This window comes from Lampetra fluviatilis, chromosome 11 (genome assembly GCF_964198595.1).
Source record: "Lampetra fluviatilis chromosome 11, kcLamFluv1.1, whole genome shotgun sequence".
Taxonomy (NCBI): Eukaryota; Metazoa; Chordata; class Hyperoartia; order Petromyzontiformes; family Petromyzontidae; genus Lampetra; species Lampetra fluviatilis.
Window position 1 is genome coordinate 7,111,657 of NC_136285.1, and position 27,978 is coordinate 7,139,634.

General features: G+C 41.8%; 1 protein-coding gene across 3 annotated transcripts; it reads right to left on the bottom strand.

Annotated features, from left to right (window-relative positions):
• Positions 1–147: 147 nt before the first annotated feature.
• LOC144934752 (C4b-binding protein-like) lies at positions 148–27,978 on the bottom strand. 3 transcript variants are annotated; one of them, XM_078860862.1, is made up of 15 exons: positions 27,647–27,978; positions 25,569–25,648; positions 21,889–22,071; positions 21,230–21,320; positions 19,927–20,009; positions 19,135–19,311; positions 18,294–18,473; positions 14,151–14,327; positions 12,684–12,863; positions 11,967–12,008; positions 10,607–10,780; positions 8,173–8,199; positions 6,758–6,848; positions 5,142–5,235; positions 148–3,803 (listed from the first exon to the last, which is right to left on the bottom strand). In XM_078860862.1, exons 2-14 carry the CDS (start codon positions 25,645–25,647, stop codon positions 5,163–5,165), a joined length of 1,557 nt encoding a protein of 518 aa, XP_078716988.1. In that variant the 5' UTR covers position 25,648; positions 27,647–27,978; the 3' UTR covers positions 148–3,803; positions 5,142–5,162. The 3 variants fall into 3 exon arrangements, with proteins under 3 accessions (XP_078716988.1, XP_078716989.1, XP_078716990.1); XM_078860863.1 differs by lacking the exon at positions 5,142–5,235; XM_078860864.1 differs by lacking the exon at positions 12,684–12,863 and having other exon boundaries at positions 27,647–27,977.

Genomic DNA, 27,978 nt, shown 5'->3' on the forward strand with positions numbered 1-27,978 from the left:
GGTAAAACAACATAAAGCGAAAAACTTTATTTCGGGCGATTTGGCTATTGGCCACGAGCGAACAGTTACACACAAAATGACACCACATACTTCAGGAATGCCACGAGCGAACAGTTACACACAAAATGACACCACATACTTCAGGAATGCCACGTGTAAGCGTCACTTTAATACAAACTTAACACAAGCAGAGCAAGGCAACGGACGACAGATATCACGTGATGTCGTTAATGCTGTCCATGCAAAGGCAGGCAGCAAAACCTATGGTACGTCTTCTCCAAAGTATTGTGCTGTTAGCAATTATCACTAAACAAATGTATTTATTGCCAGTGTTTTATGGATTTAGGTCATGAAAACCACCAGAAACCGCCAGCAATTGAGGCCCCAACTTCGGCAGTATTTATTATAAAAGCTCAACAGGTTCAACACACAAGCACTCGCAAACAGCGCCCAAACGTCACCTTTCAACACTGTGCTTAGACCCAAAAACCCCATCATCACGAGCTTCACTGCAAATCTACGCATTCACAATTTGTTGGAACCGTTCTCAGTTTACATGCAGTTCTTTGTTTTTAATTTAGATGGACTCTTATTAATTTTCAAAGGCATTTTCTCCGATGTCTATTGAAACAAGATTTGTTTATTATACCCTTCATATCGCCCCTTGTAGGCAAGTTGTCACTTATTTATTTTACTTTGAGTATCCATCATTTCCTTTATAAAATAAATGCCTTTAAAAAGTTCATAATATAGACACTATTATCACCTGATTTGTGATCAGGACTGTCTTAGAAATGAATTTGAATAACCTTACTGCACATATATCCAAGCAGAATTAAGAGGGGAATATGTATAGGGACCCAAGTCTGAATCTAAGCACAGGTCCAAATCTTAACTTTCATTTCAGTGCCGATACCATTATAGCTAACTCTGAAAAACTAACTTGCGTTCTCGTAAGTAAAACAGCAGCCAAACATCGAAAAAAATCGAGCAACATGTCAATACAATCATTCATCTGCCTATGATTACAAGCCATCTTAATATAGTGCTACAACTACAGTGCTCAGTAGGTTACATTTTAAACAAATCAATTACCAGATTCCAACTTTACCAATTCTATACAAAGCAATTTAGTGGTTTCACTGTATCCACTCAAATGTCTGGCTTGTGCCAAACAGATCACATTTCCTCTACAGGCAAACCACCATTTACAGTCATCACACGCAAGCACGACATTTCAACACCACAAGACCCGGTGCAATAGCCACATTATAAACACACACAGATAGCAGTCATGAAACATTGCGCACTATAATCACACGTCCTACAATTGTGATGAAATCGTACGATTTCACGTAATAAAAAAAAGTATCCCAAAGCAATTAATTTTTATTTACAGTCTTTGTGAATGCTATTCCATTGGTTTTTTTGCACAGCTGGAAGAAAATGTTTGGAGAGAAGCAGAGTGACCTGTCAGGGAAACGCAGAATCCATTTAACTCCTGTGGCACCAAAAATGTTATTTTTGGGGTTGGGAGACGGAGGTGGGTATGACGATTTCCACCTTTCCAAATGAAGTAATTTGGGAGTATAGAGACATTTGGTAATTTAAGTCTGCACAAACCACTAATATTAGCCGTTAAAATTAAGACGGTAAAACCCGCTTGCAAAAGCATTTATAAAGGACGTTGTTTGAACGTCTTGTCGCAGATAACGTGCTTGTCATTTATAAGTGTGGTTTGCTGAGGTAGGCTGCATGTTGAGCATTTCTTTATATAATTAATCAGCCACCTGGAGATCAAACCAAACATCATTGGTGTTTGGAGGAGCCCGGGACCAAATTGTCGGCACTGATCCATCATAATGTGTTCAACCGGAGTCAGAAGATGTAAAGGCAAACAAAATACAAAGTGCGAACATGAGGCATGATTACCTCGATCGTGTGTGGTAAAAGCAAGAGAAAATAAATGCTCAATACACAGCTTGACAAAGAAAATATCCATTGGATTGGCTCAACGGTGAAAGGGCTTTCTAATTAGATTCATAACATTTAAATTAAAAAAGTAATTACGTATTTGCTGTAATCTTGTATTTGGATAAGTGTTTGTGGCCATTGGCATCGTCAGCAAAGGTTGTTTATCTCACCAGAACTGTGCAAAAGTACTGATGGAGAGGCAAACAGCCATGCGCGCAAGGCCAACCGACATGCCAACAGCGCATTGGGAGTGATTGCTCTAAATCTACATCAAGGATGGAAAACAAGAGGGAATACTCACTGTAATGAAACTTGATTTTTCTTATATATAATACGACTGGCAACATAGGAAAAGCAGAATACTTATTATACATGTCCAAAATCACTTAAGCAAATACCACAGTCGGGACTGCAAGCAGGTCGTACATTGCAGCATTAACATGCACCACTAGTGGTGATAACTGTTACTCAAACAACCCTCACATGCTGTTCGGCTTTCAAAAAGGACGTTGTAATTATTAAATTTTTACAGAATTCATTATTATGTTTTGGAAACTTACATCCTCAGAAATTACGGTGATTTGTGGTGGTTAAGATGCAATACAAATGTGTTTATATAAGGATTGGGAATGAGTTCCTACTCGCTTTAGGCACAAAGCTAAGGTTACAGAATGGAAATACAAACATTGTTTTATTAAGATTGTAAGAGCTAAGGATATATACAAGATCAGGGCCAATTTCTCAGAAATGATACAATTTCCAGCAAAATGTATTTTAATTGCACACATTTATTGACATCTACTGAACCTAATTTACTTTCTTTTTCCAATGATCCCTTGGTCTAAACCAAGTTCCAATCAGGCACGAGTTCCACGCCTAATTACAGCGAGTCATCGTTCAAACCGCTCCTGTGCATTTCAAGTCAGGTAACTGTTGTGGTCAAATGTAACATGGGATTCGTCCCTCCATAACTCGCCAATGCTTTTTCCAGAAGCGTTTTATTTTTATCTGAAGGTGGGAGTAAGGGTTTAAGTAGACTGGCGGCATCATCATCAACAACTAAAAATCCGAAACACATTTCTTTGGCTTAAAAAAAAAAGCGGCCGAGCAGACACCAAAATCTTGCCAATGTTTATCGAATGCATCATTGCATAAACAAATGCGTGCTGGTCCCAGAATCTGAATTCAAACTGGCACACGCGTATGTGCCGGTTGGGTGGGATGTTCCCATGCCAGGGTGGGTAAGGGTTTTCCAATGGATAAAGCTGGCACCAGGTAATAATAATTGGCGTAGAAGCTTGCGCCAACAAGACAATGCAATGCCAGGTTGATGGTCGTGATGGGCAAAGCAGAGGGGGGGTTGTTTTGTAAAGGCCCAAAGCAACACAACAGTTATTTAGAGCGATTATAAAAGGTGCTTCAATTAAATACTATATGGTGCTGGTAACAATGGAAATGCTCTCCAATTCACCACATTTTAGAAAATTCTATTTTTTACTTTTAAAGAAATGGGCGCATCACAAGCAGCTTTAGCAGTCAAAAAATTACATTATTTATGGACAAGTGCATTCTTAAATTACCTTTACCAAATAAAGTTGGTTTTATTTTACAATACTGATTAAATAAGGCTTTCAGTGCTAAAATCATTTAGAAGGCAAGATTTGTATCCACAAGTTCCGCTTACATCTGCTGAACAAATAACATTAAATAAGACCAATGTGAAAAATAAGAACCCTATTCAGTCCTTATATTAATATTCATTTTCTTTACTATACAAAGGTCTTCATTCCAGATCTGTAGAAGATGTTTTTTTCAGAACACGCATTCATCTGTTGGATTGAGAAGAGGCAATACACGTGCAAACAGTACACGATTTAAATATTAAAACACATGTATTACAAAATAAATGTTATTGCTCATTCACAAAGACAAAAAAACCCAGAAAAATAATTGTTGAAAATACGGCAATAATATAAATTCCCATTAGATTAAGCCAATTGATAGCTATTGTCCTCTTTGCAAGGCAGGGTGATTGTAATTGTACAGGGACAGGCTTATTTTCTAGACAAGTTTACCTTTACAGCAGGCAGTGTGCTTGGTATGTGGTCAATGAGCAAAGTGACCATCGCGGGGTCTTGCTGGGCTACCCAGCAGCCTAATTTCACACGAACATTCCTTAAGCCTCGGCTTATTTGATCGTTAATGCATGAAATGATTGCCAATAATGTAATGGGCTTCACCATGCAATTAACACACATTCATGTTTCCCAGACTTCACCATCCTCTCAAGTGAATATTTCACTGGGCATTGCTTGGTTTCAATCGTTTTTCTTTTACGTATATCAACATTATAACATTAACATCTGCATCCTGCCATGCATTGTCAGAATAAAAGACCAATTTCTTACATTTAATGTCTTTCTTTACATGTGTTTTATCATAACTCTTTATTAATTTGAATACATTTTCACCTATACCAATCTTAATTGCATGCCTCCGCAAAGAAATGTCCACTTACAATACTGTAGAATTATAAGTGCAAACCCACATAAGTCACTTCAATAATGAAATTAAGATTTCAAGCAAATTTAATATTAATAATCCTTTAATCTAACCCTTCAATATAAAAATGTCAAAATTAAATATTTATAGTAATTCCTCATTACAATCAGTATGATTCTCAGTTTAAATTGGGCAGAGAGATTAACAATTTGCAACCGTTCATAAAGATCACACGCATAGTCACATGCATTCATAACAATAACAGAAACTAGAAGAGCTTTTTTGGGTTAGGTAGCGTGAATATATAAATGTGTCGTTAAAACCCGCCACCACCCGACACAGCCAACTAGTAAGGGTTGTCACGTAAACAGAACATGCCAATTCGTCACGAGTACAGCACACACCGGTGTGTTGGAGGCCCTTGAAATGACAAGTGACTAAGGACACGAAAATTACATCACAGTTTTGCCAGTTCCGATATATATGTACATTTTGCTCTAGTTCTCGACAGGTGTGGCTCAAACGCTTAGTGACGGATATTGTTTGTGGGCCGTTTCTAAATGGTAGACCTCAAATGCTCGTGAGATGTTTCTGGTGTAAAGTTAAAGGCCCCATAAGCCGTGGGTTTTCAACTCCTGCTCTAACACAACGCACTCGGCGGTTACCTGCATGCTCCGTGTGACCTCTCACGCATCGTTTGGCTTCAACGACATAGGATCATTAAGAGGGATTTCGTTTTCATTCTTCCTAGGTTCATTTCTGAGTCACAAATAAACAGCAATTAAGCTAAGAGGGAAATATCCATGTGAGAAGGAAACAACTCCATAAATCACTGCTACAGCTATAAGTTCCCATTCTCTCTCTCCGCCTCCATAATAAGTAATATTTAAAAAAACTTTTTTTTAAACACGCTTTAATGAAATGTACCGTACTAGCAATGGAAGAACTCTACGACTCCAGGAAGTGGCTCCAAAGCTTGCTATAAACGGAAGGGACCGTGGTGATTGACAGCCAACGTCAGTTTACCGTGGACAATTAGAGCAAAGCCGAAACATAACATATAAAAAATAATGTTTTAAATATATTTATTTTTATTTTTATGATAGAATATAGTGGTGTCATCAGTATGACATAAGTATACCAAGTTTGCAGTCGATACCACACTGGGAAGTGGGTTAAAATTGAGTTAGAAGATTTGAGAATACAACAACAGAGTGAGTTAATAAAAAGCGTGTCATAAAAATCAAAGCACCTCCAAGTGAAGAGTGTAGGGAGGCACTCATTTCCACAATCAGTCATGAGACAATGGTGGAAATGTTAACACTCATTTAGGGGAGATGGGCATCTCCATTTCATAACAAAAGATGACTTCTCACACGGTACTCTTTTATCAAAATGTATAGAACAAGGCGATTCTACTCCTGACCAGGCATTAAACTCGTGACCTTCTGGTTATATGTGAAGCATTGCAAATACAGTGCCGGCTGGCCAAATCTTCTCAGAGTAAACTATACGTTCTGTTGCGTTAATGGCAATGTCAGGCTCTGCACCACTCTCAACTGGGACCCATGAACCTCCAAGGAAGCACAATGCCATCAGGGCAATGTGAAATGCCACGAGACCAATAAGGATAAGTAAAAGGGTGGTCGTGACAGGATAAAAAGGTTGTTTGGTTAATCTCCTGAGTTGCATACCAGCCACCTCCACTAGCCTGGCAACAAATATTAAAACCAATAATGCAATATTAATGCACACCACTTTGTATATATGCTGGCTTAAAGCCTCCAAATGCCATGTCAATCATGGGGGTTGTTTAACTGTACCTCACCTTGCCAATCAATCAGTGTCATTTGGTCAAAGGCCAAGATCGCCAGTGGACAAAATGTGATCTTGGGTTGCTCGGTTCATGGGACAATGTGCAAACCACTGCTACACAAAAGCCATACTAAATTATATTTTGGGAAATTCCTTGAGAATATGTTGCATAACTTCCAACGCACAGGATAACTTGTAAGAGACGTTTCACAGTGTGGGTCACATCATATTTCCAGAGAACGTAACTATAGCTACCCACATGGCAAGGGATGGCTATGTGATTTACGCCTTTTAAAATAATAGTATTAGTGAGTAAATTCAGAGTCTGTCCTTTTTTATTGAGGTTAATGTAAACCAAATGAGATGATTGTTTTTGCTTAAGGGGTAATTTACATTTAAAAGATGAAGCTTTAATCAACAGTCAAGTACAGCAAAAAAAATGAGAATGGTATAATTTTGTACTTACATGGTTTTGCTTCCACTTGGTGCAAAACACGCAATTTTCTTGTAGAATGCAAATGCAACAATCGCACCAATGAGGGCTACAATAATAATAACTGAAAAACAAACCACAACATTAAAATGATAAACAGCTTTTATATTTGTTTTTATCTGAAGAAACCACCCCCCCCCCCCAAACTAGACAACCACTTGGGTTTCTGGTCATGTTCCCGGCACGTTACGAGCAGCTTGTGTGCGTGTGCACCAATGTGTACGCAGTGACAGAATGTGTTCAGCTCATTCATGTGGCCGCGTGGTTATTGGTCGATTTTTTTTTCTACGTTATTTAAATGTTTATTCTGTTTTTATTTAAGTTGAAAGCCGTAGATCTTATATTGGTCAATATCTACTGACAACCCAACCACTGTTGGAGAAGCTTATCTAAGTGGTACCGGTACAGCTCTTCATCAGTCCCCACTGTGAAGGTCGAGGGAGTTAAGTGATCAAACTTCATCAGGGTGGCTAGTGCACATTGGTGAAGGTGGAGAGCATAGATAGACATGGCAGCACAGAAGCGTACTACACCATATCCAAGTGGTAATCGGTTTGAATAGGACTTCAACTGAAAATGTTAGCCAAGTACAATATAAGAGGGATGGTTGGACAAATGGAACAGGATTACCAGAGTCAATGTATCCGTCGATTTACGAACAATCGACTTACGAATTTTCGCGTAAACGCAATTGACAAATTACGGATACTTTTTGATTAACCAAATGTTATTTCACACGGCACGCGCCATGAGATCATCAAAGAAGAAGCACCCAGGAGGCTGCATCATCCATCCGCGACAGCGTCATGGTCTCGCCGCAGTGCAACAGTCACACCCCCACATCACTTTTACAGGCATTCCGACATGCGGATATTTTGCAGAGTTCCCTGAAAGTTTAGAATTTTAGTTTTAAATTAATTATTATTGAATCGTTGTAATATTGATTGTATTTATTATTTTTGGATTGTGTATAGTGATACAGGTGTGTATGTTTAGATTAGGAGTAGAGTTGGAATGACTGTCCAAAACACATCCCGAATTTTCAGTATTAAATTTAAGGGAAAAGCCAAATCCTATTAACGAAATTCCGCTTTATGCGTTTTTTTTTACATCCCTTTCATATATCGAGGGATACCTGTATAAGTAAAATGTATGCAAAAATGTCTAGAACTATAGAAAAACAATGGTTCCCTCTGCACTAAAGTGTCTGTACATATAATGGTGTCCATGAACATCTATACAACATGCTTTTCCGTGCAAAAAACTTTCGATCACATTCTCTCCTTGCGGCTCAAATATTGTTAAAAATTTACATCAATTTTTTTTAATCAGCTCTTGTTTGATTGCACTGCTGTTTGTTTTGTGGTGTTAATTATTAAATTACTTACCAGGGATAACAACGCAAGTAGCTCCAACTGTAAAGAAAACAGCACAAAAATGGACAGTTATTCGCATTATATAGAACTCAATCATTTATACTTTCTGCGTATATATTTTAATAAATCTATGACAAGACTGTGCCTGGCACCCATGAGAGCGTGCTAAAGGAACATGTACGACTCATGCACATTTTATAACCGTTTTAAAAGATTGAAAAAAAAAATGCTCAGGGAAAATACAGGGTTCTCTTACTTGATGGCAAATGTATTCAAAGGACACTCCAGTCAGGGCCTATTTGTAGTAAATAAAATACTATTCCCCATTCATACTCTTGGGTTATCCCAACGTTGTTGTCCTGTCATACAAAAAGAGCGATATTTCTCCAGACACATTTTATATCATATAACCATATTCTACATACCTACATGAACTTCAGTGCACTTTGTGCAGAGGTCAGCCTACTCATCCATCCAGCCATAAGACTTCTTTTGGAAGCTTCCTCAACGCAGTGAATGTGACAATTAAGATTGAACCACTTCTACGGGGAAGTTTTAAGCTTATCCTTTTTCTTTCTGGCTATTTGTTCTCTCTGCCTGTGTCCTCTCTTTGGAATTTTCACACTTAAAATTCTAACTTAGCAAATTTTGAAACACGTAATCAACCAGGCTATGCGTTAATTGTGTGTTAACCGACTCTCTGTGTTGTATTACATCACATTTCGATATTTTGCTGGGTTATTTAATTTTCGTGTGCCTGTCTCCTAGTTTTCAATTTTGCGTGCGCGTTCCACATTGTCATCTTACTTGCAGCAGCAGTACGTTGGCGTACACTCATTGATATGCTAATTCTCTCTGCCCCCTCCCTCTCTCCGTTCTCGCCCCCCCTCTCTATATTTAAGGGACCGTCATAGAGACAACCCCTCTCTTTGTGCCGATGTGTGTCCTCTCTCTGTGTGCCGTTGTGATGTCTGTCTGCTTGTATGTCTGTCTATAGTTTTCTAGTTAGATTTTTTGTTGCTATTTCTTTTATACCTGATGATGATTGCTTGTGTTGCAATCGAAACGTCGTAATATGTTATTTTAATTTTTAGACGTGACTTAACCGAAAAGAACCAAAGAATAATTCCTGCAGTCACGAAAGCTCCTAAATTAAGAATGTTCACTTCTTTCGCTGATGCATAGTGACTTTCCTCAAGCTAATTTTGAGGGTACAGGTGGAAGTCATATGGACTGGTGAATATTAATTCCATCACCCAGATCAACCTGAAAATCATTTGATAGGGAATAAATCTGGGTTTCTCCCATAGGGTGGTGTTATGCCGTCACGTATAAGGCAACACACCCACGTAACAAGAATACTATTTACTCTGGAAAGCCTTGTTGAGTAACAAGCCCTTCAAGCAGGATTTTAGAGTGTAAAATTATCCAGAGGTCAAAAACCCTACTTGCTGTATCAGTCATCTACTGACAACCATGAAGAAATGCAGGTTGGGAGTGTCATCAAGATTAATTCCAAAAGGTCGTGGTGGATTTGAGGCGTGCGCACCATGTGGGTATATATGTCAGAGGGTGATGAAATATTTTTAGCAAGTTTTTTTTTTTATACCAGGTAAAGCCCACTGAGCTATATTCATATTTTTCAGAAACCTGGCCACAAATCGTGGCTCAATAAAGTGCCTCATCATGTGGAAATTTATAGCGGCCAAATACTCTAAAGGCAAGTTTCTAAATGTGGAAGGAAAAACCGGAGGACCCGGAGAAAAATCCACAAAATGACAGGGAGAACATGAAAACTCCAAATATACATGCGTCATGGACATGCAAACTGCAAATATAAATGCGTCAGGGTCGGGATCGAACCGACGACCTCCTGCAAATCAGGTGAGGAAGATAACATCTCGCCACCGTGCAAATAATATAATGGGATGAATCTGAATCCATATTTGCAACTTTCATAGAATTCACCAAATCCAAATCTGTAGGCCGAATTAGAAGCCCCATTTGTGCTGCCAGTAGCCAGTGTCTGTTTGTTGCAGAGCGAGCATATGAGCACACCTCTTGACAGCACCTCCCACCCAATACAAGTGTAATGTTGGGGACACATCAAATATACAGTTCAAAAGCACTGCAATATTTTTATGCACGCAATTCAAATACAACAGAATACTTTATGCCGTATATCAAATAAGCCATGACCAATCCACCGCTGAAAGCCTAAAATGCTTACTATAATCTGAGACTAAGGCAGTTGTCATGGTTGTTAACAAGGTGAGAGTTAAAAACAGATATCATGGTGCTTGCAAGGAACAGCCCACACTCGCTTTTCTCACAGCTGCTGGAGCACAATATCAGCACAAGAGAGTGGAGAGATGCATCCGGGCAGGCTTTTGGACAAGGCTGAAATGTGATATACATCATGTTCCGGGCCACCGCATATACTTACACGCACAGTCAGGCGAATGTGACCACTGCTTGTTCTGTTGGCAAGTAATTTCAGAGTTAACTGGAAAGTAACATGTCCTGCACTTGTACGAGAATCTATATCCACAGACATATGTAGGCTTGTCTTTGTCATGTCCTTCTCTGTCTTCAATCCCAGGGGGTCGATCACACGAACCTGAAAACATAAAAACAGTGATAATGCAATGAGCTGAAAGTATTTGTGCGAAGCCTAACCTGAAATGGTTTACTCCAGATAAGGCACCCTCCTTGTAATGTGTTATTTTAACCTGCTGTCACAAGTAAAGCCCCATTGTGGTACTGCAAATCTTAGGATAAGCACTGAGAGTTCTTCTAATATAGAAGGCACGATTTCAAAACTTTTAATTAAGTGGACTGTAATATAGTATACCGATGCAATAAAATATGTAGACTCCAGCAATGGAATTTGGAAGCGAGGCTCAATTTCAGATTAGATTTGTCTCTCGTGGATGTCCCATTGCTAAAATAAGCACAGAAACATCATTCATTGGTGGAGTAAATTAGGGCTGCTGCGGATAAGGAAATACGATGTAATATACAATATATGATTTACGATAAATGTATCATACGTTTTGCCAAATATTGTTACTGTATATGATTATTGTTGCTAAATTTAAATGTATTACGTATTATATTTCCCAACAAAATGTATGAAATAAACTCAATAATTAGTCGTGAATAGCCATAAGAGAGAATGGGGATTATAAGTAATCATTTTCACATTTCATGTAATTGTTTAATTAGTTTACTTGTAACTGACAGCGTCTGCATTATAGATAAGCAGGCAATACACGTATAAATCTATATAATAAATCTCCTTCATACATCTGTTTCTTTAAAGTATAAGATAAAACTTACACAACCCATCGGCCTGACAGCCTTCAGGGAGTGAATAATGCATCGATTCAATACAATAACAACTCTGGATGCGCTTTGTCAGTCTCATCAGCAGAGGCAGGCTTGCTTGAATATATGCTGGTGAACCCACATGATTTAGGCAAAGACCCTCTTTAAATATATGGGTCCGAGTTCACAATTCTAAAGAACTGTACACTGCAGATATTAAAGTCGCAATGCGTAATGACTTCTGAAAGCCTTAAGTTGAAGGATCTGCAGTTGAAGAACGTAAGTAATTTTTATTCATACTGGAAGTACAGAAAGATTAAAAAACAATACAATCATGTGAAATATAATTACAAAATTATGGGAAACAGATATCGCGATAATCGTCACATCTGATATCATATCGTGCAAAATTATATCACAACAACACTAATATGAATCCAGAATCCGTGAAACCCAGAAAATGTGAAGTTTCTTACACTGAGGCGAAACTTCCGTGCGCGGAAGAGATGTTGTTCTTACTGTGTAAAACGAAAACATTTGGATATTTTTTACAAAACATTCCATGGAGAAAAAATCCACATGAACACACAGAATCTCCCCAAAACATGTAAACGGCGAAAATTGTTTCTCATACATCAGCGTCATTCATTCATCATCATCACGATCCATGGGCAGATAGCTCGTAGGTGTCCACTCCACATTTTATCATTCTAATGTCCGACAGAATTCACCAAGTACCTGTTAATACTGTGCACATGAAGTGGGTTCACGTTGAAAAAAACGTAAAAAAAACCTCAAAGATTCTATACACCTATTGATATGTACACACAGCAACTCAATTCTTGTTATTTTGTTAAGAGTGCCTAAACAAACTTGAAAAGGAACGCATTGTTGCAGTCTGTGCAGCTCAACTCGATGTAAAAATTACAAGTTCAGCAATTCGAGATAAGCAATGAACAATGCTCATTACGAAATGCAACTTTCTCACGCAATAACACAATTGGATTCTTGAGCATTTGAGTAAAGCGGAGGACGGGACACACCGCGAGGTAGAGCCCACGCTTGCTTTGATCAAAGCTGCTGCTGCAGCGCAATGTGATTGGGAGAGCAATGGAGCAGGTAGGTTTATGGACCAGGTAAAATGTGCTACACAGCCAACCATACATATGTTCCTGGCCACCATAAATACTTACACACACAGCGAGGTGAAGGTGACCACTGCCCATTGTTTTGGCAAGAAATTTCACCATTTCCCACCAGATGATAAGTGTCATCGCACATGTATGACACTTTGTCTCCATATGCATACAGAGTCTTCGCTTGTTCCTTTATTTTCCCATAGGTGACTGTGGCTGGAGGGCCACATGTGACCGCTGCATGGCACGTGGAAATATAAATAGTAAAAATGCAAAAGGGAATCGGAGCATTCCAAATAATCAGATCCTCCTTGAGAAATATCACAGTGCTTAGCTACGTTGTTGCAATCTTAGGTGACATGTATGGTCATGTTTTGGTGAGCATCAAGATTTCTTCTCAAACAGAAGCCAATGTTTCAATATATAAACTCGAATGAGAGCTTTGTGATCTTGGTACAGTGAACCCTTAATATTGCGTGGGTGACGTTTCTGGAGAATGGCATGAATATTAAATTCACCAATATTCATACTCAAAGCTTTTGAGGAAAATAGGTTTAGGGGCATAAATATATATAGTTCAAATGTAAATATATAAACAATGTTTATATATTAATGAAAACACTATAGGATTAGTATTTAACTTATGGTCTTTATGGTTGTTGCCATCATATCCGCAGCCCCAGCTTCCCCAGCCTCCCACTTCCAGCCCCGCCCATCCCCCCCCCCCGGCTTCGCGTTCTCTCTCTCTCTCTCCCTAGCGCTGATGACGGACGCTTGTGTTGCGCCCGAAACGTCGTGATTTATTTTTATTTTCTACCCACGTGACTTTACCGAAGGAACCAGAGAGTATGGATTCCTGCAGTCTTCTAATCTAGATCAAATCTAATTTTAAGTTACCTTTAATAATTATGAACATAAACATTTAAAAGTGCAAATATCAATGGATAAATTACTATTTAAAGCTTTCGTGACTGCAGGGATTCATCTTCTTGGTTCTTTCGGTAAAGTCACTTTACCGAAAGAACCAATTTGCAGATGTGTGGCTAATGTGCAAAAGCAATTATAAAAATCAAGAATATTAATGGCTTACTGTATATCGGTGCACATTGGACTTTGATGCAATTGAACTCATCATCCCAGAATCCACTCTGGGTTTGTTAAAATAGGGAGCTATCATTTTCAGCTCAAACATTGTCAGTTTAGCAAGATCACTGCAAATTTAATGGAGTAACAAAACTCGCGCAAAAACTTTCAATTCTTTGCAATTAGATGTATTACCTGATGAATAGACATGGAGTTCATCATTGATAGGGATGGATTTCCGATTTATTTTAATCTGGCCCAGTTACAATATTTTGGATTCAGGTTTCAGGTTAGCGCAGGTTTCTCATATGGCACGGTTGTTATATATAATGTACCGATTCAAAAATAAAATATCTGAAAAAGTCCTTTAAACATTTTTAGTTTAAATTTCTTAACCCGAAACTCATCCCTAATAAGAGTTCACTCCTGTCGTTTACTTACATGCACACGTTGGAGGCTGTGTCCACTGATCTTTTTCCCTACAAGTAGCCGTTTCACTGCCCTCTAACCGATAGCCTTCGCGACATTTGTAGGACACCAAGTCACCGATGGCATACTTCGACTTCGGTTGCACCACGTCACCATTGCCAATCAGCGGAGGGCTGCGGCAGCCAGTAACTGCAGCAGAGAAAACGGTTCATACTTTATTTCTGGCCTTTCTTCCACTCCTGGCTCTACCTCCTGTTGATATTTTAAGTCCTCAATGTCAACTTCAGCTCTGTACGTAAAAATAGGTTTCCTATGATTGACCCATTAAAGCCAGCGCTCTAATACACGGCGGGGAAGGTCTTTTTTTCCCATGCAGGTTGAGACCATCACACAGTGATGTACATTTTAAATGCACTACTTATGGCAATCACGTTTAACTCATATGTTCAGCTATTGTTCCACGTTCTTTGTCAGTCCGTTTTGGTGAATTTGTCAAGGCAGAAAATATGTACGGATTGAACATATTCTTAAGGCACACTAGTATGCCGCTTTTCATTATAATTCTAGTTTGTTTCAAAAAGCGCTCCATTCTGTTTTTGCTCATCTCTATTTCATTATTTTGAGCCATGTTTGCTATACCCTAGACATAGCAAACGATTTTGTTTTCCAGTTGTGTCTCTCCAAAGATTGCGTGGTCAAAGTAATCACAATTTCAGCAAACCTGAGATGGTGAGTACTTTCAGTATTTATCTTTATGTTGTTGTTTCTCCAATCTCATATTTTAAATATATTCAGCTCACTGAACAATAACATTTATTTCAAATACGTGTTGTAATTGTGCTTATAGCCCACTGTAAGCAGAGTAATATGTGTAGCTATGGCAGTGGTTATTGTCATTAACGATGAAATACACTCGAGTATGATTACACCTCGCATGAGTGGTGTTGTGTTCCCATATTGGGCATCTTCACCAACCTACTACACTGACCAGCATGGTGAAGTATGATCAAAACACCCTCCTGCCTGTTACAAACCACAGCTCTGGATCCATCAGTTATGCTGCCAGGGTGGATATAGAAGTTGAGTGCTAAGAATCACGAGGTGTGAACAAAAGGCACATTTCAAGATTTCATTACAGCTAAACAAAAGACTAGCACACTAGACTAGAGTTATAGTCTGCTCGTTTAGTCCCTGGTTCCAATCATCACTCACTACGTATTCTGTACTGCCTACAAGAAAGTAAAAGACATTTTCCTGACCGAGCTTTCCAGCCTTCTAGACCTCCGTTCTCAGCAGTGATCACGGCTTTATTGACACCAGTGACCTTAATTTCCCCGGCTCCTCGTTTGTGGAGTTCAATTATCAGCTTGGCGATATCCTTACCTCCTACAATCAACTAATGGTTAATGACGGACCAACTCGCGTGTCAAATACGGGTTGACAGCACACTGGACCTAATAGTTGAGCCCAATTACAAATGTCAACTCAAATCACTTATAATTCCCAGTCTCTTAATCTTATAAAGGAGCATAAACCATCAAGGAAACTCCAGTCATCCTTGCAGCGCTTTCAGATGCGTTTCTGCGGCCGTCTAAAACGCTCCTCCTTCCGATATAAGGAAGCCACTGGTAGTATGCAATTTTTTATCTAGATTGAAAACGAATTTTCTTTACAACTGCTAAAAATCATCCGGGCCGCGGCATTTTGTACGTTGGAGAGTGAAGGTGTAGGTAGAAAGTCAGAAAAATAGTAGTCAAGGAGAGTTTAAACGAGGGAGTGAATCGGGCATTTAGCTGCAATGAGGATGAGGGGACCAATTTTGTAAATATAGAAAAGGTGAAAGCAGCAAGTGTGGGTATTGGCAGAAACGTGGTTTGAGAGGAAAATATATCCACCTCATAGTTGTCCAAGCGCTCTAGAAAATCCCCAATTACTCTCATTTCTGATTGCTTGAACTACACCACATTCTTCTTGTTACGAATGGCTGCCGATGTAGATGCAGAGCAATAACTCTAATTTCACATTCAGGTGGCCAAGCCAGACAATTGCACCAGGAGCAGTGGAGTGTATCACTTATGTCTCCCTCGTTGCAGAGGCGACATCACATTGAAGAGAAGCTACCAACATCCTCCACCGCTTTTGATTCAACATCCGACACCACAATCAGCGTCAATCGACTTCACCTCAGCCGCAGACACGTCAATGACATGTTAGCATCCGTTAAAACCCTGCAGCACCCATTTCTCTCATGACACTCATGACAAGTGGTAAGTCTAGGCAGCAGCTACTGCATCAAAGCACAGCAGACACCAACTGAAAACGATCTACTTGCACTCTGGACTTGATACTAGATGCATAACATACCGTCTTACCCAGTCAAGTTACCAACAAGCTCAACATGGCCTCACGCGCATCATACATAAATGAATGCATACATTTTGCAGAAAACCATCCGCGTTGACTCTGATCCATGCTAAATGCCCTTCTCCATCACAATCACTAGACGACGTGGCGCAATCACCTGGGCGAGTCTTTAATCACTCTTAAAAATTCTATACATTTTTAAGGAGAATACCAGCATCACCTCCAGGGAATCTCTTTTAGTCTGTTATGATCAATCCCCAGCCATTTCTTATCTCGCCCGTTATTCTATACTCTGCCCCCTCCCACCCGTTACACCAAGGTTCTCAACCTTATTCTAAACTATAGAATAAATGTAATTTCATATGTTGCTAATGCTGCCGACTAGTGAGTCTATTACTTCTATCACTTACACCGGCAAAATTGCCACTTCTCCTAAAGTAACCGAGCTCTGACCGAGGACACTGCAAACTAACGCTCTATTACCAAATTATCAACCATCTCCAAACTCCTGCAGTGCCTCACCCTTTTCAGAATTACATTACTTCATCCCCCAATTTCTGTCCCCTTCTGTCTACCACCCAGCCCACTTTCTATCGAGACTGCTTTTGTCAAGACCACTGACATCATAGCCTTTAGAGCAATGATGGAACCAGAGTCGATAGTTGGCCTACAATATTTTAATTGAATGCTTAGAATCCGATTTCGGGGCACAACTATACAGTGGGTCACCTAATATCTTGGACTGAAGGTCTTATACCAAGTTTCACAAGTCCTCAACCTGTCATCATATCCACTGCAGGTGTCTCCTTCTCTGGGATCGGTCCTGGATCCTTTATTTTTAAATCTTCATCTCCCCAGTTGGTCGCCTCATTGACAGTCATGGCACAAACCACGATACCTATGCCAAGGACACTCAATTATACTCCACTCTAATATTCACTTGAAGCCCACTGTACCTTGCAAATTGTAGCTCAACCTTACAACACTGGTTTTGGTCAAACCACCTCCTATTAAACGCCAACAAACCTATAGTTATTTTTCTAGCACCAGGCAACAGCATCACCTTTAACTCTACATTATCACTCGACAACCACATCTTCAACACAATAAAGACATTGCCACCACCACCTCAGGGGCCTAGGGCACATTCGCCCAATTTTCCCACAGCAAACTCTTATTTTAGGATTGTACACACTCGCTTAAATTACTGCAACGCCATCCTTACCTCAGGACATCAGAAGTACACCTCAACAAACTATAGTAGCTCCAAAACAACTCGTCACGTGCGGTCCTTGGCATTAGGTGTGGCCATATGGCTTCACTCAAATTTTGCACTGGTGACATCATGGATACAGTATAAAATTGCTTTTGTGACACTGAGCTCTTTCAAGGTTTCCCCTGCCATACCTCTACACACTTCTCACTTGATTGACTTTAGTAAACTAACATAACTAATAATAATTCTCTGTCCATTGTACCCACCATCTGGGACTCTTCCACTGCACATGTGCAGAAGGCAAACCTCACATGCCAAACTGTTCAAGGTTGGCATGTGAGGAACTTTGAGCCCTGTCCTGGCAACTCCCGAGTTCTCTCAATGCAACAATGCGTCCGATTCGGGAAATATTTGCGCACTCTAAATTGTTTATTATTAAAAAAGCTCTGTTCTAACAAATTCATCAACCAATCACACACCTGTGCAATAACACGTGTAACATGACAACTGTTGTATTGTGGAGAAATAAAGGAAGAAATGTGACTGTTCTACTCAAAATGAGCACAAGTACTTACAGACACAGTTGACCGTGGCAGACCACTCGTTGTTCTCGGTGCACTGGATTTCACTTGGTTCAGCCCGATAGTTTGCTAAACATTGGTATCTCACAATATCTTTGTACTTATATACTTCTTTACGTTCACTCATCGCTTGGCCGTGGTTGATGTCCCATTGAGGTGTCGTGCACTTAACATCTTTTAAAGAAAGCATACACGCGCACACACACAAATAATACAAATACATGAGCACACGAAATAAACTGTACTTTTCACCAGACACCTGGGACAATAACTCTTAGTATGCACCTATTATTGGCAGTATGGCACTCGAGGGAGTGATGTGGTCACGACCATAGATGCTTAGTATTTACTATATCACTCATTTTTAGCCATGTTGACCTAGGGGAGACAAGATAGTTTCATATAGTGGCGCTTCATGGATAGAATCAAACTTCGGTGGTAAGGAATGTTGCGCTGTGTACTATCTACTATGCCACCACTCCCATGAATACATATAGAAAAGGCACCACAGAAGCTATTTATCGAACTAACCCGATGGGTGCAAGGAAAAACTCAGTGAAGCACGATGCTCCAAAGCTAGAGAGACTTGCATTGGTCGGGAAGAGTACGTTTGCTAAAGCAGAGTATGGGAAAAGGAGTCTCATATGTGGCTTTCCACCACCATGATTTTGTATGTTGACTTAAATGTGACGAAGGATAACAAAAACATTGTTACATTTCAAATGCATTAAAAACTAAACTCTTCCTGGTTATTTACCAGCCTATATTCTAATCCATGTAACTGTAGATGCTTTCTAGCCAGTGAATGAGGCAAGGCGGCCATGTGGTCCCATACCTTTACAGATGGGCTTGGATGCAGACCATGTGCCACTCTCCAAGCAGTCCTGAAATGAGTTTCCTATAAGTGAGAAGCCAGCCTCACAACTATAAGTAACCCTTGATTGGTATTGATATTGGAGTGACAGCTGAAACACCAATTTCTCAGTAGCATCTATCTCAGGACACGAGACAGCTGTGAACAAAAACAAGAAATTGATGTGAACGTTGCAGACAAAACAATTGCTTATTCAATTTTCAATGAAACAGGCTAGGATTTTTGTATCAGAGCAGAATAAATAAACATGATTTTTTAAAGGTCATGGGTTAATTTATTAAACTCAAAGGTTACATAAAAAGCATTAACACCGAAGTTAACGCGACCGAAAGTAAATTACAGCATGGACTTAATTTCCAATCCTTGTGGCAGGTGAAAGATATTATTTGAATACAAATTGGAGGCCTACATTGCTTAATTTCTGAGTTCTTGCTAATATGGTGTAAGATGCAAAGGGAATACATACAAAATGGGTGCAATTAATCTGTTGATAAATAAGGATGGCAGAATGCTATTCCCAGCTTAAAAGAAGATGCTGCTCGTTTCGTATCTTTTAGGATGCTACATTCACCAAAACACTTTAAACTAATTGCTACTTGCCTCAAACATTATACAAGACTTCTCCTAAAACAGTTTATTTTTTACAACCAAGTAAAATTACACTTACATGCCTTTGGATTAGACTGTAATAACAGCCATCTTAAGTACAAATGCACGGGTGAACATAAAACAGCTGTAAATGGTATCACATACGCTGGCAATCTGGTGGATCCACTGGATTCCAAGTCCCATCAGCCATGCATGTAAGTTGGTATGTTTTTCCTGTGAGCTCATACCTGCAGAACAACAAAACAGGAAACCATGCTCCAGGCCGCAAATGATGTACATCCTGTTCACAAATTTTTATGCCTCAGAACAATTTTCTTTTGATATAATTTCCCAAACTTATCACAATTCTTTCTAGATTTGAAGTTTTCGTGACTGCAAGGATTCATACTCTTTGTTTTTTTCGGTAAAGTCACGTAGGTAAAAAAATTTGAAATAAATGAAATTAAATAGAATGAAAACAACTCAAATTAAATTAAATAATGACGTTTCGGGCGCAACACAAGCGTCCTTCTTCAGGTGGGGACAATGTAGCAAAAACACAACCGCTTCAGTGTGTCTCAGAGATGGCTGTGACAAGGAATTATATAGTCGCGGGGGGGGGGATGAGGGGAGGGCCATGGTGGGTGTGGGGGCGGGGTGTGGGCTGAGAGGCAAAGATGAGGCACCGGGGGTGTACTGGGAGGCAACGACTTGAGGCGAGACTGAGGCTTTGTGATGTAAATGGTGGAAGTAGATAAGCAAGCTAGGATTAAGCCGCATTTTGTTATGCTACGGGGGGCAGTAAATTAGAAATGTGTAGGCTAACAACGCGTGGGGTTGAAACTGAAATGTGAAAGCTAAAAAACAGCGTGTGGTAATGGTGATGGTAGTGTGTGAAGCTGGGGGTAACATACTGGGAAAATGGATATGGACATGAGAATAAATATAAACTGGCTGTCTAGCAGTAAACTGCACAGTAGCTAAAATTTGATGTATCATGTAATGGAATGAAGTATCCATTCAGATCTCTCACAGAGCAATGTAACCCTCCGTGTTAGAAAACGGTTCACGGGAATGCATATTACTTCAATTGTCCCCTGGTCGACACAGTTGGGGGTGGTGGTGTACTTTTCCATTCGCTCTGCTACTGAGAGTGAGACTAGACACTACAGTAAAATTTATATTTTTTATTCTGGGAGCCGAATTCTACCAAAATGAAGTGTGGAAGCATATTTAGTTATGGTTTTATGCAAAGTTATTGGTGATCGGTCTGTGACTAACAACTAACTCACTACACGTAGAGTAGTATAATCACAGCCGGCTGCCTGGATTCGAACCCAGAATCTAAGGTACCAGTTCAACAGGCAACTTTTTAGAACAAATTTTTTTAAATAAAAATCATGAAAATGGGATAGTCAATAAGATAACCAAGGCAAAGCAAATGTGCTGCAAAAAGTATAATACTCACCCAACATCACACGTATACGTAACGGTATCTCCGAAAAAGGTGCCGCCAGTGTAAGAGCCTTGGTCAATAGGTTTTGGAGAACATTGCTTACCTGTAATTATAAAAGAACTCGTATTAAGCAAGAATAATACACATGCTTCATAGCAATCCCCATGAATCGATGTGGTTGTGTTGTGAAGTTCCAAGCAGACCATTTACACCAAAGTGATTATGGGGTAATGCAAACTTCACAAGCTATAAAATAAACAAATGATACCGTTTTTGGAACAAAATATTTACTCGTTTTGATTCCGGCTTTACTTCCAATTTGCTGATGCACCCTTTTAATCCACACATTCCAAAAAGTAATCATTCAGTATGCAACATATAAGCACTATCATGCTTTGCTTTCATATGTGTTCATCAGCAAATACAACCAATCCATGCCACTGCTTCATGCACTCCCATGACTCCTGCTGCTTTTGTATAATCAGTGTTAATCTGTAGCTCATACAAAACGTCTAACCATTCTGTTTTGGGGATTAAGCTCCACGTAGCTTATGCTCCTCGATGCTGGGCCTTATTCATTAATCCATGGTTGCACTGAAATCCTCCTGGTGTGGTAAAGTAGACCAGCAAAGGGTCGCCCGCGATGTCAAGGTAAAATGAACAATACTTACGCTCGCACCAATAGTTTAGCTCTTCCCAAGTCCCATTGGCCACGCACGTCAGACGTAATGATGAGTTTTTTGATGGAGAATAACCAGAATTGCACTTGTACTGCACAAATTCAGTCACAGGAAAAAATGTATTCGTCGAAACCGGTCGTCCATTGTTTACTCTTGGTGGTGGTCCACATCCATCTGATGAAACAAACACACTATTAAATGTATGCATCAACATCACAATTAATCAATTAATTTAAAACAGCAACTGCCAATACTTTGGCCACTCCACAGTTTCATAGCTAAAAATCAGTGCAACTTACAAGGGTGCACATTCTGAAACGTGATTATATTATTAGCATGAGACAGTGTAGCGCCATGAGACACATTCATAATGAGTCATGTTCACATTGCAGGTGGTCTCTGTGTAGTGATATAGAACGGTCACTACTGTGTCGGCCCGTACGAAGGCTGGGGGCCCCAAGGGGGTGCCTGGGGGGTCACGTGGTGAAGGGATCCGGACCTTCCCAGAGGTGGGGGAAGTGAGGCGTGTCCTGGGAAGGGAGGCGTGGCCTGAAGAGAGCCAGCCACGCCGGGGCGGAGCCAGCCACGCCAAAGCAGATATAAGCGTGGTGTGAACGCAGAGCGAGGCTGTTGTACTGTACTCCGAAGTGAAGACATCATGGGTCGTCGTCCTGAGCCAGGCAGGCCGTTGCCTGCCTGGTCCAGTCTGTGTCACGTTCCAGAGTGTTAGTGAGTTGAGGAAGGTGGTCACCACCTCATGTACAGCGTTATGTTACTTACCGTTTAATAAATAGTGTTGCCTCCAAGCTGCGTGTGTGTGCACCTAATTCGAACCCACAACATTTGGTGTCAGAAGTGGGGTGGTAACATGGAAATTCCCCCCCTCGATATGGCCGACGCGTGCTACTGGTTGTGACGCCACGTCGAAAAGGCGGGGGGGGGTGCTAACGGGTGACTGTCATGTCCGAAGAGCGGAGGCGAGTGTTCGTTGAGTGATGCCTCAGGAGGGTTTGGTTCTCGTCACAGGAGGCAGTATCTACCTGGCACCTTGGAGTCACCGGTTATGCCGACCGGCTATGGACTGGGGGGGGAGTGGAGCATGCGTCAGCTACTCCAGCTCCTCCTGTTCTGACTCCTGGGGGGAGGGGCCATGCCCTTTGGGCCGCTTCTGGTTCCCCAGGCCCGGCCACATGGACTCGTTGAAGACTGGCTGCTCTACATGCCTCTCAGACTCCTTGCTCATTGCCTACGCCGTCGTTCCAATGGCCACACTCACATGTCAGTGCATGTGTAATGTAGTAACTCGGCGGGAGACGACTTCACGGGTAACACACTCTTTATTTTACCAAACTCGTTCACAGGTGACTAACACCTACTTTGTATCTCGGGTGACAAACACCCACTTAGTATCTCGGGTGACAAACACCCACTTAGTATCTCGGGTGACAAACACCCACTTAGTATCTCGGGTGACAAACACCCACTTAGCTACCCTGGCGACTAACGCCCACTGAGCTACTCGGGTGACCAACACCCACTTAGCTACTCGGCGACTAACGCCCACTGAGCTACTCGGGTGACCAACACCCACTTAGCTACTCGGCGACTAACGCCCCTGAGCTACTCGGGTGACCAACACCCACTTAGCTACCCTGGCGACTAACGCCCACTGAGCTACTCGGGACACTCCCTGCCCGGGGTATCCGTCTTGACTGTGGGTCCCCAGCCCGACCCACGTGGGCGTCGGACCCCGGGTCCCACAGTCTCGCCTCCGAGCCACACAGGGCCCCGGTCCCTACAAGGACGGCGGGACTAGGGGTCTCGGGGCACTAGGTCTTCAGCTCCGTCTTCTGGTCTTCAACTGGGTAACTCTCCCCGAGTGCTCTCGCGCGTCCCCCTTTATACCCCACCTGCGGACGTCGCTGCGAGCACCCATCCTATTCGACCAATCACTGGGCGCTGGCTACGATCCTGTTTTCCCACATCTCAGCGTGCCTCAGCACCCACGCCGCGCCGCCCCGTCATCTGTCACTCCCGGCGCGCGCGTCCACACCACGCCCACAACGCGTGCCCAACCCCGCACCTCGCGCCGCCCCGTGATCCATCACTGTCACAGTCGGCGCACGTCAACACCACCACTACACATGCTTGATTCTCACGGGGGGGGCTGTGCTGGAGCGTAAGTGGGTTAGCCAGTTTTCATGTATATTCGTTGTTAATTCCCCGTTTTCTATGCGGTTCCCTTTTACCCTCGTCGATTCTGTATATATTACGTGATTGTATTTCTTATCGGTCGCCGGTCATTTATTGATGTTGCTGGTTCGGAGGCACACCTTTTCGATGTTTTACAGTTGTGTTACAGCCGGGGACGGCTGTGTGTTTATACAGGGGGGGGGTGATGTAGTGACATAGAACGGTCACTACTGTGTCGGCCCGTACGAAGGCTGGGGGCCCCAAGGGGGTGCCTGGGGGGTCACGTGGTGAAGGGATCCGGACCTTCCCAGAGGTGGGGGAAGTGAGGCGTGTCCTGGGAAGGGAGGCGTGGCCTGAAAAGAGCCAGCCACGCCGGGGCGGAGCCAGCCACGCCAAAGCAGATATAAGCGTGGTGTGAACGCAGAGCGAGGCTGTTGTACTGTACTCCGAAGTGAAGACATCATGGGTCGTCGTCCTGGGCCAGGCAGGCTGTTGCCTGCCTGGTCCAGTCTGTGTCGCGTTCCAGAGTGTTAGTGAGTTGAGGAAGGTGGTCACCACCTCATGTACAGCGTTATGTTACTTACCGTTTAATAAATAGTGTTGCCTCCAAGCTGCGTGTGTGTGCACCTAATTCGAACCCACAACATCTGCATAGCACCAATGTGGTATTTATTTTATCAAAACTGAAGTTATGGATGTGCAGTAAACTCACAAATGAGATGGTCATGAATTAAATTCTTAACCAAGCACTCTGCCACACCAATATCTAACCGGATTATTACAAATAGATCTGAATGTACTCACCAGGATCATACATATATGCACACTTACACTGAACTTACACAGAGCCACCACCCACAATAAATACATAACTGACCCAAAGTCTACACATTCCTTCAGGAGACTCTCAGATGAATGTTGAAACCAGTTTATTACCTGAAATACTCATTAAAATATATAGTCTTGTTTTCCACACTAAAACACGTAGCAATTATCGGCACCGTATTCACACAAAATGGTCTATAAAATCGGACTTCTCAAGGAAAGCTCTTCAGTGTTGAAACATTATTGAGGTTTTTTAGTTGAGCGGGGGCTCATTGGGATGGAGCACTGTGCTTCAAACGTAGTGATGACCTGATTAGGATTCCTAGCCACATGGCGAGTGACATCTTTACTAGTCCCGGGCATCCCCTTCACCAACCCACACAGACCGTAATAGTGAAGTATGGTCAAACAATCTCCATGACCAACATGGCATGACCATCTCACCGTGGATTAACAAAGGGGCTGTAAATGATTATAAATTGTAAAAATTGCTACAATTTTAGCTATTTCCAATCAGGCCACACCCTAGTACAGGAAACAAATAGAGACCTCAACTTTGTTCGTACATTAATTGGCCAAGATGTTCCATGCTGTCTATTTTATATATGCACAAAATACAATTGAATGACTAGAACGGCAACAAAACCTTTTACCTTGTGCAGTGACATGTAGAGCTCCAAGAAGAATGCAAAATAGCATGGGAATAAGCATCTTTTGAAGATGAAGAGTCATTCTAAAAATAAAATTAGAAAGGTCTCTCGTTAGTTTAAATACAAAATGTAAACACATTATACACCTACCCATTTTGTCCTTAAACACAAGACCACTGAATACAGACTTTTGATTTGCATCTCTCTTTTGTTCCGCTGGTTAACAAGTACAGTAAAACTTCTCATAGGCAAACTTCAGTCAGCTGGTTTCAACCTTCTGGAGTCTCAAATTGAAACCTGTGATGAGATGCAAAATGTCAAAACAGGTCCAGTTTGCTTTCTTAAAAGATGTTCGATATTATTAGTCTGCTAAGCCAATAAGGCAGCAATGAGCAACCTAGACTAGCTTGTGGGCCACATGAACAGCCACATGGGCTGCAAACTTTAAATCGTGCTCGTGCACGCACATAAGCCTAAATATACTAGGCCACAATGGGAAACTCCATGGACCGCATGCGGTCTTGCAGGTTGCCCACCATTTGCAACAATGTCATGGACTAATATATATTTTCTATGTACTAAAGTAATCGTGGTTATATCATAATGCAGTTTCACCAAGGTGATCCATTTAAGTAGACACTGCACTCGTTTACAATTACCCACTTAGTTTTTTTCTCAATTATCATTGAATGATGTAAACAAATCGCACCGTCTATGTTGGGCAATTGTATCCAGAAAGTGTTGACTCAATAAGTGTGATGAGCTAGATTGGAGAGATGTCAAGGCTTTGAATTACAAAACCGAGTTCTCTAATTTATCCCTATTAAGGTATTGTAGTGGGGTCCCCCTATATAATAAGTGAGCATATAGACGCATCTGCATGCTGGACTTGTTTATTGTAATACATGACAGGTTGTCTCTGTCACTGGCTTTAGTTTCAGTTCAACTTAAGTTCGGATTATTTATGATTAACATTACTTTGTTACCACTCTGCTGTTAGTGGTAACCAAGTACTTAACTGTTGCAATTACTCTTAAAGCAATATTTAATTATTTATTAATGGAAATTATAAAAGGCATTAATAAGGCCAATAAAATAGGTACTGCATTCTTTCACCAACCCACACCGATCAGTGTGGTGACGCATGGTCACGTTTCCAACCAATGTTAGTGCAGTCTAAACCAAACAATGCCGAGCTAAAGCCAGAATTAAGAAAAAAAAATTGGGACGTAAGTTGGTCTCGATGAATTGTAAAAGGAGAACCCCAAAGACGTATACAAAATCATTGCATGGCCCGCGAATGATGGTATAAATATCCAAATGGCCCTTGGCAGAAAAAAGGTTCCCCACCCCTCGTCTACATCAAACCTCAGCCCTACAAAGAAGGCGAGTCAGATGTCGAAATCTGCGCAGATAGTTACAGGCTGCGAATCAGTGTGGGTAGGGGATCAGCAGAGAGCAGCAAAAACATAAATTGTAGTTCGTGTCAACTCCCCGCCTTTAAAACCCACACTGCGACCAGCGTGAGACTTGGTTAAGCAACCCACGGGGAGGCCCTCATCTAGCAGTGGATTGACACCACCACCACAATCATCATCAGCAATTAACTGCTGGACGAAGGTCCCCCCCCAATGCCCCCGATGGCTGCAGACACCCCCTCTGATCCTGGGATGTAACCCACCAAATACAGAGGCACGAAGCGATTCCATCGCTCCATCTCCTCGAGTCACACACTGCTCGGCAGAGGTCGCAAACGGGTTTTGATTCCTTACCCGTACCCGGCCGCACCAGGGTCGCAAACGGGTACCCCCGTACCCGGCCGGGTACGGATAGCCGGGTATCAGGTAGGGTACGGGTATCGGGTACCCGGTTGCGACCTCTGCTGCTCGGATACGATCATCCTAGAATATGCTACGAACGATTCCACCACCGAAGTACACGAGTGTCAACATCGTAATGTCAACATCATAACAGTGCTAAAACGCTGACAACTTGCGACCTTAGCTGCGGGCACCATTAGGCCTCAACCCACCACCCCCCTTGGCGTCTCGCGTCCGCCATCCCCTCCTCGCATCGCTCACCTCACGGTTGTCGCCGATGTGGCCGCGTTTGGAGGTCGCTTCGCCGCCCTATCGCGACCGATGTTGACGGATGGACGCGCGGTGTTTTCTAGGGCGAGCCGACGCCCCAAGCGCCGTCGTTGGCGCTTGCGACAGCCCGGAAGGTGACGTCACTCCGCAGCGAGTGGGGTCTAGCCGCACTAGCATTTACAACGGCCGGCGCGATTGGTTGTGATAGTTCGCATAGACGACCGGCGGAGAGAGATCGGATATGGTAGTTCGCATGGGCACCGAGCGCGTCGGGCGGGGTGACTCGAGGTCACGACAACAACGGAAGTGGTCGCCACCCAAAG